Source organism: Durio zibethinus, chromosome 10 (assembly GCF_047325235.1).
Source record: "Durio zibethinus cultivar Kanyao isolate XHJ-2024 chromosome 10, ASM4732523v1, whole genome shotgun sequence".
Classification (NCBI taxonomy): domain Eukaryota; kingdom Viridiplantae; phylum Streptophyta; class Magnoliopsida; order Malvales; family Malvaceae; genus Durio; species Durio zibethinus.
In genome coordinates, this window is record NC_143171.1 from 20,402,412 (window position 1) to 20,418,930 (window position 16,519).

The following is a 16,519-nucleotide window of genomic DNA, read 5'->3' on the forward strand; positions in this document are numbered from 1 at the left end:
CTGCCAACATATGACATTTGCCTTGCAGTAAGCTCTATATGCAGAAGAAGTCATACTCGTACATACATTTTGTTGAATAGAAAAGGAAATGATTACTCGTGGCCATCCCCATCAATAAGCACCATCCTAAGGCTTCTAACCTATTGACCTCTGCAAAACTGAAACCGACCATTCCAATTTGAATATATAAAATTGCCAGGCCTTTTAGTTGTGTACAATATTGAAGGAAAAGAATCGTGGTACATACAAATATTTTCATCTACACTAGATCCCTAGAATCTAGATACTAGAACAAGTGAATAATAGTTTATGAATTTGTAGCTTCAATGCTTTGCAAAATTGACAAAGAAACTGTATACTTAAAAAAAAAAAAATCAGTTAGCTTTGGCTGTGCTTAGCTGCCTGCTTGAGCATGGTGCACATAACAATGATAGTGGGGACTGGCATTTTGGGCTGTGGGAATGGGGGAACCCACACTTCTACATTTCCCTTAAACCAAACAGGTGAAATAGAGTGCAGCAAAATTATCAAAGGGCCTCTTCTATTCTTACCATAAATGAACCCAAGTATAGAAGATGAGCAGAACTTCACATGGGAGTCACCCTCAGTTACGTCACAAGCTGTGGTTCACAGCCCTTAGCAGCAGATCACGTTAATAAAAATTCTAATAATGTAAGAGAGAGACAGAGAGAGGGAGCCAGGGATAGTGAAAAACTTTGAACCAAGAGGGCTGAGGGTCAGATGACAAAATTAGAATAAAGGGCCCAACCCCAAAATTTCACAAGGCAAATTATAACATGGGAGGTCATCTAATTTTGTTTTTTGATAGGTTTTCTGCTCTACTCCAGTACATTAAATTGTATTTCTTTTTCTGAGAGCAACTAAGCACTCACGTCTCATTCAAGACCATTGCTAGTCGGACAAAATTTAGATAAAGTTTTTAATTGAAGTTTATAAATTTTTTGTTAAATTGATTTAATAAAAGTTTTAATTAAAAATTTAAAGTTATAGATTAACAGAGTTTAATATGATGATTAAAAATATGTAAAATTAATCATTAAAAATATCATTTATAATTCAAATTTGATTCATATTTATTAAATGATAAAAATTCGGTCAATATTTTTATTAAAAATAATTATTTAAAAAATATATCAAAATTTGTTATTTTTTTTTTTCAAATGTTACATACTTGATGTATGCGATAAGATATTTCAATTTATTGATTTTAATTTTCGATTTTGATTTTGATTTAATTATTTCTAGTAAAAAATTACAAAAATTTCATCTAAGAAATTTATTTCAAATCTTTCTCCTCCCCTGCTAGTCACTTTCCAAAGTACCCCTTATCATCACCCTTCTCCTTTTCCCATACAAGGAGAAATGGATGGTTAATGGAATCTTAAAGTGAACATCAAGCACCCTTCTTTAGCATTCCTACTCCCTTTCTTTCTTTTTCTATTTCTCCAATACAAATTCACCCAACAAAATTATATATACACATTTTGTGTTGGCTGATTGTTAAAGGGTCAATTTTCAGTCTATAAATGCCCATCTGCTAAAGCAGGCAAACTTCCCTTTTTTTCAACTCAAAACTGTTGCTCTAATTAAACTATATTCATCAAAAGAAAGAGAAGAGTTGAATTTAATAAGAACTTCTCCCTATAATTCTTCCTTGGTTTCCTTACCAGGTTAGAGCTTATAAACCAAAATCAAACGTAACCGATTAGTAGAAGTTGTGGTTTGTTTGTTTTTGGTGTTATCCCAAATTCATCAAAGGCTCTCAAAAGGTAGTTATCTGTGCAAATCAAATTTACCAAAATTTTGTGTTTGATTATTTTTCAGCTTTCAACCACGGAGTTTCCTAATCAAGAACCGGAAGGCTCTTCCCAGAAAAAAATGGGAAGAGGTAAAATTGAGATTAAGCGGATCGCCAACACCACTAATCGACAAGTCACCTTCTGCAAACGCCGCAATGGACTGCTCAAAAAGGCCTATGAATTGTCTGTGCTTTGTGATGCTGAGGTTGCTCTCATAGTCTTCTCCAGCCGTGGCCGTCTCTATGAATATGCTAACAACAGGTTTGCCTGTCCTTAATATATGCTCTATTTTCATTTTTCAGTTAATTCATCAACAACTTCCAGAGTTTTTTTCTTTTTTCCTTCTCCTTTTCATGTTTGGAGTTAGGTATGATAATGGTTAAAGACATCTTTTTCATGGACCTTTTCTTTTGCATTTAAACACAAGGATTTCTTTTTTGCAGATGAGAAATTTCTTTTCTTGGGTTTTAAAGTAAGAAGATTAATTTCCTCTAACAAAGATTTACTTAGTTTTCCTTCCTGGTTTCTTATTTTCTGTTTGTTGTACTTCTCTAAGCCTTGGGTTTGTTTCTCCTTTCTTCTCATCTCTCTTTTCCCTTTGTTCGATAGATTAGATATGGAGATGATCTAAAGTAGTGGTCGTTGCAAGAGCAACACCTAGGGTTTTAGTGATATATGCAGCAGATTTGTGAAAGCAGAGTCTCTTTTCTTATTCTTTCTCTCTCTCCACATGTCATCCATTACTCACAGCTTACAGAAAAGTCTGCTACAAACAAAAACTGTGTCAATCTCTCATTTGCCCATTCCTCATATCTTCCATGTCTTGACTACATATATATATATATATATATAATTCTTTAAAAAAATGCTAGTTCAACAAAACCATAGTCAAAACGAACCCTCCTGTCAGATTTCAAAACCCAGATTTATATAGATTAGTCATCTGTGTCCCTTGTCGTCACAAATAAAACTTCAATCAGCTGACAGAGTTTAAGGTAATGGTCTCATGGATGTGTGACAAAACCAGTCACTCAATCAGATCTTAGATTAGGTTTTTTTTCCCAAATGGGTATTTCTCTCAACAAATCTAAACTTAGTCTGTCAAAAGGAGTTTTAATAAAGAAAAAAGGTTTTTATAGACTAATATTTTCGGTACCTGGATTTTCTCTCTCTCTCTCTCTCTCTAACAACAATATATTCTTATTAGATGATTTCTGGTAAAAGAAGGTGTCCAATTTGAAGATTAGGGTTTGTATTAAGTTCCCCAAAACAAAATTTTTTGACAAATTAAAAGGGAATTTTACTCCATTTTTCTTTAATGTTTTGGGTGCATAAAGCTAGGGTTTCCTTCTGTTAAGCTTAGGTGTGTTTCTCTTAGTTACACCATATAGGAATCTTTGGTCACGTCAGACAAGATTTTTCCGTTCGTCAGTACTGACAATATTGGTGTCAATGATTCCTTTTATTTCATTGGCTTCTCTTCTTCTTACCTCATTGCTTGCTCTTGCTTATCTTTTATCTTTTATATTTTTTAATCTCAAACAGAGAAAATATTCTTTGATCACTTTTTTTAAGTTTCTCCAACTCAGATTTCTTTGCTTTCCTTCCACCCTTACTTTTTTGTAAATATAGGAGAGAAAGAAAAAAGAGTCTGCTTTCATTTTACGTGACAAGATGCTGCTTCAAGTTTATAATGTTCATAAATCCAAGCGAAAGCCTCAAAATCTTCAAGTTTTTTTTTTTCTTTTTTTGGAAAGAACAATTATTATATACTACATAACCAACAAATTTTATAGATTTACAGTTTTGTATGTGTTTTCATATTATATTCAATTAGGGAAGGAGAGAAAAAGAGAAAAAGAGAAAAAGAAAAAGGAACAAGAAACGAAGGCTTTCATATTTTTGGAAAACAAAATTGTGAGTTAATGGCTTGATGTGCTTCACCATTTGTATGTTACAAACTCTAAAAGAAAGATTTGAAAAAGATCTTAAAACAAACTCATTGATACAAATTTACGAATAACATCAACAAAAGTCAAGCATTTGTTTTATTAGGTATAAATACGTAAGATATATAAACACTATAGAAAAGAGAAAATGCTACCAGCTATACATAGGAGAAAGCGAAAGAGATAAAAAGTTGAAGTGATGGGGAGGCGAGGGGAGAGGGGGGAAAAACAAAGGGTACGAACCAATGGGGTTCTCTGCACTTTCTTGGAGCGTGCAGCATTGAGCCTGCAACTGCTTAATTTTCGCTCTGATTATTACAAATCAGTCAGTCAGACTTTATACTTCACACTTCACACCCACCCAAAGTTACAAATTCTTTCTTTTCATGCATTTTCATCATTTAAAAAAAACCCATATTTATTTTAATTTACTTTAATACCATAAAACGAAGGAATGGATATTTGTTTAAAAGTATTTTTGGGTTTTGCTTGCATTGGTTGGTCTCTTCAATGGGTATTCCAGGATTTTTGTGGTCATTAGATGTTGCAAAATGCCTTAATTACACTCTTCATCTAAGATAAAGTTAAAGGATTCTAGCCAATCATATTGGAGGATCTTTTGCCCCTGTGGCAGAGGCAACCAATTAGTAGTAGCTCGACAAAATTAAGGAAACAGATGCCTTGTTTCTATGAGTTAAAAAAAGTGCTGCTTTACTTTATTCTGCAGTGCTTGGCCCTGCCTTGCCTTTTGGCCACTATTTTCCGCAGCTCTCTTTCCTTGCTTTTTTTTCTTCCTTTAATCCAAATTCAATTGTTAATCTTCATAGGATGAACTAAGATTTATCATTATTTTCTTTCAGATTATGGATACAGTAAAAGAAATGATTTTACTCCTATTATACTCCTACATCTCCCTTGATCCCCATATAGTTCTAAGTATAGAAATGCATGTTAAAATCTGTTGACTGCATATAAGATTTAAGGATGTGAAGCTAATTTCCTCACCCCACATATAATGTCCTAGATTGAGATTTACTTTTAATAAAAAATTGACAATTTTTTTATTTTTCAACTTGCCATTAATTACAATTTGAAACATAAATACTAAAAATATTTTGAATAGAGTTGTTTTCAATTATATATGCTGTTAAGATTTTCATTTTGATAAGATATTTAAAATAATTAAGGTTAAAGTTGAAAATTAAAAAAAAAAGTCAAATTAAAATAATATTTATGAGATGAAGAGGCATTGGAAAATTTTTTAAACAAATTTCAAGTATATGAAAATAACTTTAATTATATCAAATAGTATATAAATAAAAACTTCAATAAACTAACTAATCAAACAAACATAACAAATAAAGCCAATATAAAGTTGGACTGAACCTATACGTGGTGGCACTTAAACTTGAGGTTAAAAGTTTCTAAATCTTCCCTTTACAATTGACATAACGTCCTCATCAAGTCGTTCTAACTCAACATGATTTACATACAAACATAGTTTTTTTTTAAGTTAATCAAGGGTTAACTATAAAAACCCCTAAATAAAAATTAAATAATTATTCAAGTCTCTATCATTTTATTGAAATTAATTGAGCTTTCAAAAATTTTTTTTATCTAATTAAGTCCTTAAACATCTATTTTCACTTAATTGAACCATTAAACATATATTTTCATTCAATTGAATTTTCAATTAGATGAAAATGAATGCTAATGATTACTCAAATTTTGTCTAATAAGAGCTTAATTACCAAAAATAAATATTTAAGAATTTAATTGGTTGCAATTAAATGGCTTGAATGATTATTTAATTTTAGTTTAGGGATTTTTTTTATTATTATACTTTAAAAATATAGACAACTTAATTAAGAATATTATTTTGTATATAAGATATAGAGGAATAACGTGAAGTAGAAAGTATTAGTGCTGTTTATAACATAAAAAAGGTTAGATCAATTTGAAGTTGTCTTTTTAAATAGGTCATTAGATATTTGTAGACCACTTGAAGAAATCATTTGTTTTTTTCAAGTAGAAATAATTTGCTTTAAATAAAAAAAAAAGAAAAAAGAAGAAAAGAAAATCCACAGTAGAAGGCTTCCATGTTAATGTAGGTTTCTTTTGTTTCGTGAAAAATGATTTTTGAAAAATGATTTATGTATTTTTTTGTGTTTTTTTTATAGAAAATAGTTAGTCAATAAAAAATAACTTATTGATCAATGAAAAATGAGATTATTTTTCTGAAAATTTTCTTCTTTTTTTACAATTTCCAAAAAGAATCTATAGATATGACTACTTATCAATGTGTCTGAATATAATTTTATTCAAATTAGATCTTATATATGATTTTTTAAACTCAACCTTAATTTGACCCAACTCAAAATATTATTATATTAATAAATAATATGTTTATTTAATTTTACTTAAAAAATTAAAATATCAATATTAAAAATATTTTATTTAATTTTAAATATTTTTATAGTTCTACTTAAGTAAGAATTTGAACATGATATTTTAAGTTCAAGTTTAATTGGACCCAATTTGAAATATTGTTATATTAATAAAAATATTTTATTTAATTTTAATTCAAAATTTGAAATATTAACATTTATTTTTATTTTGTATATTATTAATCATAAATATTTTTAATATTTTTATAATAAATAGTATTATGTTATTATTTTAATAATTAATATTAAATAATGTAATAATATTTTCATAATATGAATATTTTTAATATTCTCTTAATATTTTCTAGTTTAAAATATATTATTTTATTTTTTATTTATTGTTGTATTTTTATTACTATTTTAATAATAAATATAAGTAAAAATATTTTTTTATGATTTAATCAATATAAAAATAAATATTCTAATAGTATAAATATTTTTAATATTTTAATAATAAATATTACTATTTCAATATTACAATATTAATAAAAATAATATTTTAAAATATTAGTATAAACAATAATAAATAGTTTTTTAAAGTGTTTTTTTATATTAATATAATATTTTAATATTAAATATTATTATTAAAGTATAATTATTTTTTAATATTAATAATTTTAATAATTTATAATTTCAAAATATTTTAATAAAAAATAAATTTTAATATTTAGATAGTTATGTCAACATTATTTTAAAAAATTCAAAAAATAACTAAATAATAAAAAATATTTTTATTAAATCATTCAAATAACAGTATTTTACTAAAAAATATAAATGTTTTCCAAAAAAATATTTTCTCAATATCAACTTACGGGAAACAAACAATGTTGTAGTTTGCATGAAAAGTTGAAAACACTCTTTTTGTGATTTGACTCTTCATTAGAGGCATACCTTATGCAAAGACTTTTCATTATCTCAAGAAATGAAAATTGACTAAAAATTTTTCTTAGAGATTATTCAATATATATATATATATATATATATATTTTATTTATATCTATATTTATATTTTAGTTAGACGTTAATAATTACTCATTCTTTTCTCCTACTTGTCTCATAGCAAGATATCTGAACAACTTAAGTTATAGGGAAAGCTTTATATTGGTGTATAACTCAAGATTTGCATTGATTAATAAAAAGTTTTAAAAGCCTTTAATCTTTGTGAGATTGAGAGCTGTGATTCACTCATACTATGTAGATTTATACATTAAGTGCACCAACAAATAATATCTGTTGTCACCTGCAATTAAATACTTATTTTTTAATTGATTTTTAAATAATACTTATATTATTGAAAATATAGCTGTATATTGTAAATGTAATTTAAATTAATAAAATGCATATTAACATTTAAGATTTGTCATCATGTACAAAATATATAGATTAGTATAAAATTGATTGCTTGTAATGTGATCGTGAACTGAACATACAAAAAATCAACGTAAACTATAATTTTTTTATTTATTAAATAAATTTATTTAAAGAAAATCTTTCAATAAAAGTAGAATTCTTATTTATAAATTGAATAAAATTTATTAATATTTATAAAAAATATACTAAGATCAAAGGTTTTATAAACATTGATGTTCTATACACATTATAGATTTTTTTTTCTCAACCAAGATTTAATTTTATTTATAAAGAGATAATTACAAAGCTGCATCAGTAAAGCTGTAAAGAGCTGCAAGCACGACTCCAAAAAGATAAACTAATGAAAACATATACCTTTGAATCAGAAATACAAATCTAAATCCTAGCATAAAACAACTTAGTTCTGCTGCCACCCAGTTTAGCTAATGAGTCTGCAAAGGAGTTTGCTTCCCTGGAAATGTGATTAAACTCAACCCTTGTTATTTCACTTATAAGTATATCCAATTTATTGAAGTTTAGCCAATAATTCGGAGGCCACCATCCAAGATAACCTTTGAATCTGACTCATTTACCAATTCTTTAAGCTTTACCCAAAGTGATTCAGAGAACATCAATAGAGCTTTCTAATAGCGACAATTTCCGCATAATTGGAGGGTACCACAGAAAATTCGCAAAATCATACCAGCATCATCTCTCAACACCCATCCGCCTCCAGCCACACCAGTGGACCCAAGAGTTGATCCACCAACGTTGAATAATTTATCTCAAATTACCAACAGGCGCACTAGAGCCGATTCAATTGGGACTGTCCACCAAATGGATTCATCAATCTCTTAATAGCCTTGGATGGCTTTGATCCAATGTAAATTCCTTAGTTTAATCAAGAACAACACACCTTCCCCCATCATATTTCTTGTTATTAAAGACAGTTTCATTTTTAAACAGCCATAAAGACGAGAATATAGCTCCACAAACTGCTAACCATTGTCTTTTCAGAGTAGCACTGAAGTAAAGTTTAAGCTAACAGAGTTAGGCATCACCCACTTTAAGCTTCACCACTTAAAAACCATACACCGTACATTCCAGGAACAAGGACATGAAACCAAAACATGACGATAATCTTCTTCCTTCATCTCACACCACTTACATAAACTTTGTCCATTTTCAAAATGGACCCCACTAAACTTCAAGAAAGATTTAGTTGGAATACAATTTAGCGTCGCCATCCACAAAAAGAACTGCACTTTAGTAGGATTATTATACTTCCAAATTGAGATAAACCATACCTGTTGCTCCGAGATAGAGAATAATTTTTTGACTGAAAACGTGCCATTGCTTTGCATCTCCCATATCTGCCTTTCACAATTACTGCTCAACGATGAAAGCTTTTTAGCTCATCCAGTATCTCCTTTAAGGATTCTTTCTCCCATTCCCTCAATTGTGTTCTAAAACTGATCTCCCATCTACCCACTTCTTTTACCGCTTCAGTCACTTTTATTTCTTCGTCTACAGCCGAGGAAAATAGTTTCGGGAAACAGTCGCCCACTTATCCAGCCAGAAGTAAACAGAAACACCATCCCCAAAATCCATCGACGACTACCAAAGCCCACCAATCTATCAATGTTTTCAATGCTCGTAATAGATATTACATTCCTCCACATACTAGACATCTTCTCTTGATGTAAAACAGAGGGTAGCCATTCAACAAAACCATCATCACCACCATTTTCCTAGCAATGCAACATTCTTGTGAGCCAAATCAAAAATTCCTAAACCACCTAGCGACTTCGAATTACAAACCAATGCCTTAACCTACCCATTCTCCTTTCACATAGATATTAATGGTATAAAATCATTTTAGATAAGATTATAGAAAGAGTGGTATCAACTTGAGGTTAGTCCAAGATGATTCTTGTATACGAAGAAAAGAAAACTACATTTAGTTTCAAAATGAATAGCAAAAAAGAAGAATTTTCAAATGCTAAAGAAAAACATATTCTGTGCAGACAAATCCTAACTCCTATGAACAAGCATGTTCAATTCCCACTATTTCTTTTTTATTCTCTGTATACATGTTTGTTAAGCCTCATTCATTATAATATTCCCCCTTACATATGAAGTTATCTTGTTTTTTTTTTTTAGATATTGTACTACTAAAAAAACTAAATATATTGCATCATTTTTACGTTGTTTAGTCTATATACACACAAAAAAGTCTTCAAATTATCCTGAAGAATGATTTCAAAATCTCATTCTAAGGCATGGATTTCTAATAAGAAATGTATAAGATATAGAGAAGTTGAAGTTATCTGGAGTATTAATCAGGCAGTTGTCTCTTTCAACCCTTTATTAAGTTGCTGCAAAGTTGTACGTTCATTGTGTTCGTACTCTTATTCCATCTTGCTATTATTGTGTAAGAAGCCAGTTTTCAAAAGTTTCCGCTTGTAAACATGAACATACATATATAACTAGGGGTGTAAATGATACATTAGTACTTGTAAGTTATTCGGATTCGATTCGAATAAAACTCAAATTTAGCTCGATTATTATTAAGTCAAACTCGAGCTCGAATAGCTCGATTCATCAATCGAACCGAGTTCGAATATTCTTATATTCGACTTGAGTAGCTCCTAAGTCTAATCGAGTTTTTATATTTAAATTTTTTTTATTATTTTAATTAATAAAATATCTCGAATTCGAGCTCGAGCACAAATAATCGAGCTCTTGTCGAGTATAAGAATCGAGCTTATTTTAATATATTAATCGAGTTTAATCGAGCGAGTTCAAGTAGCTCAATTTTTATCACAAATCGAGCTCGAGCTAGAAAAATGAAACTCAATCGAGTTCAAGTCGAGTATCAAGCCACAAGTTGGGAGTCGAGCTTGAGCTCGAGCTTCTCACTGACTCGACTCGACTCGACTCGATTACACTCCTATATACAACCGTAGATGCTTGAGCCAATGGGGTAAAATAATATTTAAATCGAATATATCATATAGAGAAAAAAAAATATTCCTCTCTTGTATGAATTTAGTAAAAATCAAATAAATAAAGCTAACAAATAAATCACTAAACCACGAGCACAAGAACACAAACAATTTACGTAGAAAACTTCCCCAAAACGAGGAATAAAAACTATAAGTAATAACAAATAATCTCCACTATCAAAATAATAGGAATATAAAGTTCTCTCTAACTAAAATTAGAAGCATATAATCACAATATTTCAAGATCAAACAATCTTAGTAAATAAATAATCTTGCAATAGAAAATTAGAAAAGTCTTAACAAATTTAGGGATTAATGAATACCCATGAAATCAATAGGTAGGAAACTTGAAACTCAATCTCCATAGTTCAGACTAAAGAACAATAAGTTATAAATATATTGATAAAATTTCAGTTCAATCGAATAACGGATTGATCTTGATCAAACTATTTGACCAAAACTATATAAAAACTCTCTTTTATTCTTTTTTCCCTATTTTAGTGCCATACTTTCTTATTTCTATTTTCAGTCATATAAGGGTTTAAAACCTTAAAACCAAGTATGAAATGATTAAAAAGTCCTTGGTGAATAAACTTTAATTTTAGACCATCTCCACATGTAGGAAACTAAGTCCAACATGTGCAGTATGTGATTAATAATTCTATAGAGTTATATATATTCCTAGGAATCACTTTTGAACTTTCTTAGATAATCTAATTGTAAAAGAATTTACTTTAATTTCCAAGTGAATTCAGGAATCTATTGGTTTATGAAAGAATATTAACAACTTGATTTCTTCTGTTACATATATGTACCTGCAGTGAATGTCAAGGGCAGGTAAGGTGTTTAGTTTATGCATGGTGAACAAAATGGTGCTTTTGTGTTCAGAGTCAGACAATGTAGAATCTCATTTCAATAACCTGAAGTAGTGTTGATATAATTTTGCAGCGTGAGAGCAACAATTGACAGATACAAGAAAGCATGTGCAGATGCGTCAAACCCAGGATCTGTTGCTGAAGCTAACACTCAGGCAAGTTCAATGCAGCTAATGAAGTAAATTAAATGGTCTTTCATTGAACAAATGGCTCACGTTCTTTCATATATAAGAAAATCTTAATTAAGATTCATCCTTTCTAGTAATGGTGACACGTGGTCTTCTGGTTTTCTCTTTGTCTTCACTCTATCCCATGATTTTTTTTCTTATCCTTAAGCCTACACAACCACAGTCTACAATTAGGAAATAAAATCAAAAGGATTTTACAAGCACAAGCATGAGTTCTACCTAAATGCTGAAATGATAATGTTCATTCACAGTTCAGAGCTGGTTTTCGTTAATATGAAATGATAACGGTAAGGCATCTGTAGAATAAGTGAGTGAGTAGAGTGGGGTATTTGATCTGTTTAAATTTTAAAGTACATGAGTGTTTATGTATGCTCATGCCTATTATTATATAAGAAAAAGAGGTTAGTATGCATCTTCCATGTATAGATTAAAAGTAAGAAAAATGTTTAACCAATATCTTTAAGCACTAGTTAATGTGCTATATGTAGTACACAAAATTGATGTGTGATAATGTATTTAGTTTACAAAGAAGAGAAAGGTGCACACTATGATTAAAGCAGATTAAATATTTTAAAAACTGACAATTATTTTAAGACTTGTTTTATTTTTTTTTTCCAGATCGTGACTTTTTGGTTTTTTTTCAAAAAAGTTTTTCTTTTTTTTTTTTATAATTCTTATTAACAAATTCCAAATAAGTTTTGGACTCTGTTACTCTTTCTAAAACCAGAAATTTTATTCCTCTTTAATCTTCCAAGGTTTTTTGTAAAAATCCTTCCATAGCTGAGGCCTTTCATTCCTTTTTTTTTTTTTTTTACCTTATCCAAGCTAGTTTTCGAGATTTTTTATTATTTGAAAAATATATATAAATGTCGATTTTGTCAATTAAAAGAAGCTTGCCATGTCAAGTAATGCAAATGAAATGATAACTAGAACTATCTCAATATTTTTACTGGATTTTTTTTCTTTTTTCTTTTGCTATTTTCCATTTTTTATGTATTAAAATTTTTGGAAGAAGAAAATCTGTTTCCCTAATTTTCAACTCAATTTCTTGTTATATTTTAGTAAAAAGTCACAAATACTAAACCAAATTAATTTCTAACTTGCAACCAAGAAAACTCACAAATCTCATCAGTGGAAACCTTTGAACCCAACCAAATTCACCTTCATATACCAATCAAACCCAAATCCATTATGTTGCTATCAGTAAATCTCGAAATCAAACACCAAAAGTCTAAAAAAATTAAATATTGATCCATGATGTGTATGATGGTGAAACCAAACAAAAAAAATTATGCGAGAAAGTAAGGAGTTCAACTTCACCTTTTATTATACGTGGCGGATCTTCAAAATAGTTGAAAAAAAAAGGAAAATTGTAGAAGTTTGAGATGAAAATGGATAGATCAAAAAATGTTTCTCTGGAAATAAAATAATCACATGACAAATAAAGAGCAAATATGATTAAAGGAAAATACAAGGTGGTTAAGTATACTTTTAATCATCAAACTACATTACTTTATTGCATAAACTGCCTAAGCTTCTTAACTTCACCACAAACCACGTATCGCTGTAGTATTTTCAACGAGGATTTAAAGAATAAATTGCTTTTATACAATGTCGGTGTTTATGAGATAAAATACAAAAAATCTTGAGAAATTCAACATACTTTTAGTGAAAAGAAACTATATTATATTTGGTCAATAAGCAATTAGTTTCTGTCAATCTGCTGCATATTCTGAAAATAAAAACAACTTTCAACGACAAGTGCACAGATTCATACGGTTAGCAAGTTCTTATATATATTTTTAAAAGTTGATACTTCACTGATACTGTCTCTATTTATAAATCAACGTTCAGTTTTACCAGCAAGAAGCCACGAAACTCCGACGACAAATTCGTGATGTTCAGAACATGAACAGGTACTGGTTATATCATCACTCAAAGACGTGTTATCCATGGTTGTTTTTTCCCTTATTTTCTCGTTCACTCCCTTCTTGATACATTCTCTGCTGTAAAACTTTCATGTCATCAATGATGGATGTTTCTTCCAGGCATATCCTTGGTGAGTCTCTTGGCTCTTTGACCTCTAAGGAACTCAAGAATCTGGAGGGCAGACTGGAGAAAGGAATTAGTAGAATCAGATCCAAAAAGGTTTTGTGCATTCACCTTGGGGGTGGTAGAATATATACTAAAATCTTTTCTCTTTTCCTTCTTTCTTTCTTTATTTATTTATTTCATTGAAGAAAATTTGCTGCTTCACTGACATTCTTACACTCTACCAGAACGAATTACTATTTGCAGAAATCGAGTTCATGCAAAAGAGGGTAATTTTTCATCCCTGCTTTTATATACATATTTATTTCTATAATTACTATGCATATTAGAATTACAGTAGCCGCAACTTCTTCTATTTTAAGACTGCGGCTTCCTATGTAAACAAAAAAAGAAAAAATTAAAACTAAGATGGAAGCATGAGATTGTAACATGTTAATGAATTAATTAATTTCTGAGTCCTAAAGGGGAATTGTACATCCTTGTTAGACCCAGATTTTCAGTACATTGAACTCTATATTGCATGTGATGCATAGATCAAATGCTCATGGTTAAATCAAAGTCCTCTAATTAACAATTGTAATTGCATATTTTCTAGGAAGTTGAGCTGCAGAATGATAATTTGTACCTGCGAGCAAAGGTATACTCTCTCTTTCTCTCTTGCTCTCTTGCCCTTTTTCAATCATAAACGTATGGAGAGGTTATATGTTAATCATAGCTCTGCCTGTGAATGTTGGATGATATATGCAGATAGCTGAAAATGAAAGAGCACAACAACAATCAAGCCTGATACAAGGGTCTGTCTACCAGACTGAGACTTCACAGCCCTATAATCGGAACTTTCTCCCTGTAAACCTCCTGGAACCCAGTCATGATTACTCCAACCAAGACCAAACGGCTCTCCAACTTGTATAAGGTTCTCTCTTCCATCTACTTTAAAATGTTGGACACTACCACCATTAACGAAGACTAGATTTAGCGCATCAAATAATATGCATTTGCTAGCAGTGATGGATTTAGAATTTTATTAATGTGTGCACTTATAATATATATGAAAAAAATTGTCGACAGATTTACTAATTTTGTCATAGAAAAGGTATCCAAAGGAAACTTTTAGAGTATCTAGGAAAAATATTTCTTTCAAATTTTTTTAAAAGTTTCCAATCACTTCAAGAGGTGGATCCGCCCGTTTGCTAGTTAATTGCTAGGAATATGATATTCTTAAAAGTTATTCAGAAAGTATGAAGGCAAGAGCTGCAAATTGAATGGAATGACTAATAACATGTCGAAAACTAAAAGTGTAATACTCAGCTTAAGTCGGATTATGTTTGGATCAACATTGATGCATTGGGTAACAATCCCTAGAACCTATATACCATGCATAAAAACTTGAAAAGGATGCTATTGCCTCATCTCTTGCAATTTTTTGTTGTTTTTAAAGCTGGTATAATGTGATTCTGCATGACTGCGTCGCATATGTATTGAATAAATAATGCTACTTGATCATCCCCATATTCATAAATAAAGTAGTACGTAAAAATATGTTCATATTCTGATACATATTTCTTTTTCGGATTTTTGTTTTCTTTTTGTGCAGCTGATATACAAGTAGCAACTAACGTTCTACCAACTTCATCTCTGCTTAAGCATATCAGCTTTGGAAGTATATATAGTATATAAATAGTTGAAAACTAGTTGCTCATCATGAAAGTGAACTTAGGTTTGCAGTACTGCACTCCTCTTAACTGTTTTATTGCAGAAAGGATTATTCTTGTATTATGTGCTTCCAAAACACTTGATAAGTAATATGGTTGATTCAACTCATAAACTAGATTAAGTAATGCTGGACATAAATCAACCACAATCTTAGTAGGTAACAAAATTGTTATGCTTGGTAATTGCACAGCTCAATGAACCAATATAAATCATGTTTGCCACATTGAATACATTTATTTGTGACAAAAAGAAAAAGAATAAAAAAACCTTCTGGCAGTATTATATCCTATTAAGCATATCTTCAACAGATGCGCTCTTGACATTTATTGATAAACTTTTGATATTTGATTAAACAAATACGATATGTTCCTCATTATATGTTAATTGTTGTTTCCTGCCAAATATTCCACTACCAAAGAGTCAAAAAAATTTTTGAAAGTCAAATATAAATTTATTATATTAAAAAAATAAAATGGAGGGTAACAGTAACGATAACAAAAAGGTCAAAATCAATTACAATCAAGTTACAAGTTCATTAAATCGATAATTCCCTAATTTGGCAAGCATACCAGCAATTGAATTAGCCTTATAAAATATGAATAAAAGAAGAGTTTATATTTCATACATTGTTAGTATACAGATTTATATACCATTAGTAAATCATATGAAGTCACCTTATTAATGAGCAATTATTAACGTTTAAAATAAAATACAAAAATTAATACTTTTAAAAAAATTTACTCATTAATGAGGTGACATTATCATATTAATTAATAATGTATAAAATTTTTATATGTTGATAGTGTATTAAATATAAATCCAAAAAAAAAAATACCTTTCAATCTAGATTTAAGATTTTCAACTTGATTGGATATGAGTTTCATCTCCCGATTGGGCGAGGTGTCAGCAAAAAGGATATTAGCTCAAATCACTTTCACCTATAATATTGTTAGAGCTACCCAAATAGAAGACGAAAATAAAGCAAAACCCTCCTTAATTGTCATGAATTCTACCAAGTTGCAATCCTGCACCCCAAAAGATTTTAGAAAAAAAAAATTTCAAGAATCTCGCAACACAACACCAACAGCAGCAGGCTTTCCCGTAGTCAATCCATCAA

The 16,519-nt window shown here is 29.7% G+C and overlaps 1 protein-coding gene across 2 annotated transcripts; it reads left to right on the forward strand.

Moving 5' to 3' along the window:
- The first annotated feature begins 1,329 nt into the window (after positions 1-1,329).
- On the forward strand, positions 1,330-15,514 carry LOC111291761 (agamous-like MADS-box protein MADS1). 2 transcript variants are annotated; one of them, XM_022883732.2, is made up of 9 exons: positions 1,330-1,691; positions 1,846-2,081; positions 11,523-11,604; positions 13,492-13,553; positions 13,686-13,785; positions 13,917-13,958; positions 14,285-14,326; positions 14,437-14,602; positions 15,284-15,514. In XM_022883732.2, the coding sequence occupies exons 2-8, from the start codon at positions 1,900-1,902 to the stop codon at positions 14,599-14,601; spliced, it is 675 nt and encodes a 224-aa protein (XP_022739467.2). In that variant the 5' UTR covers positions 1,330-1,691; positions 1,846-1,899; the 3' UTR covers position 14,602; positions 15,284-15,514. The 2 variants fall into 2 exon arrangements, with proteins under 2 accessions (XP_022739467.2, XP_022739468.2); XM_022883733.2 differs by lacking the exon at positions 1,330-1,691 and having other exon boundaries at positions 1,698-2,081.
- The last annotated feature ends 1,005 nt before the right edge of the window (positions 15,515-16,519 follow it).

Coding starts and splice junctions, on each gene's coding strand:
- LOC111291761 (XM_022883732.2), top strand. CDS start 1,900: ATGGGAAGAGGTAAAATTGAGATTAAGCGGATCGCCAACACCACTAAT. Junction 13,554..13,685: donor GATGTTCAGAACATGAACAG/GTACTGGTTATA, acceptor TGTTTCTTCCAG/GCATATCCTTGGTGAGTCTC. Junction 13,786..13,916: donor GTAGAATCAGATCCAAAAAG/GTTTTGTGCATT, acceptor ACACTCTACCAG/AACGAATTACTATTTGCAGA.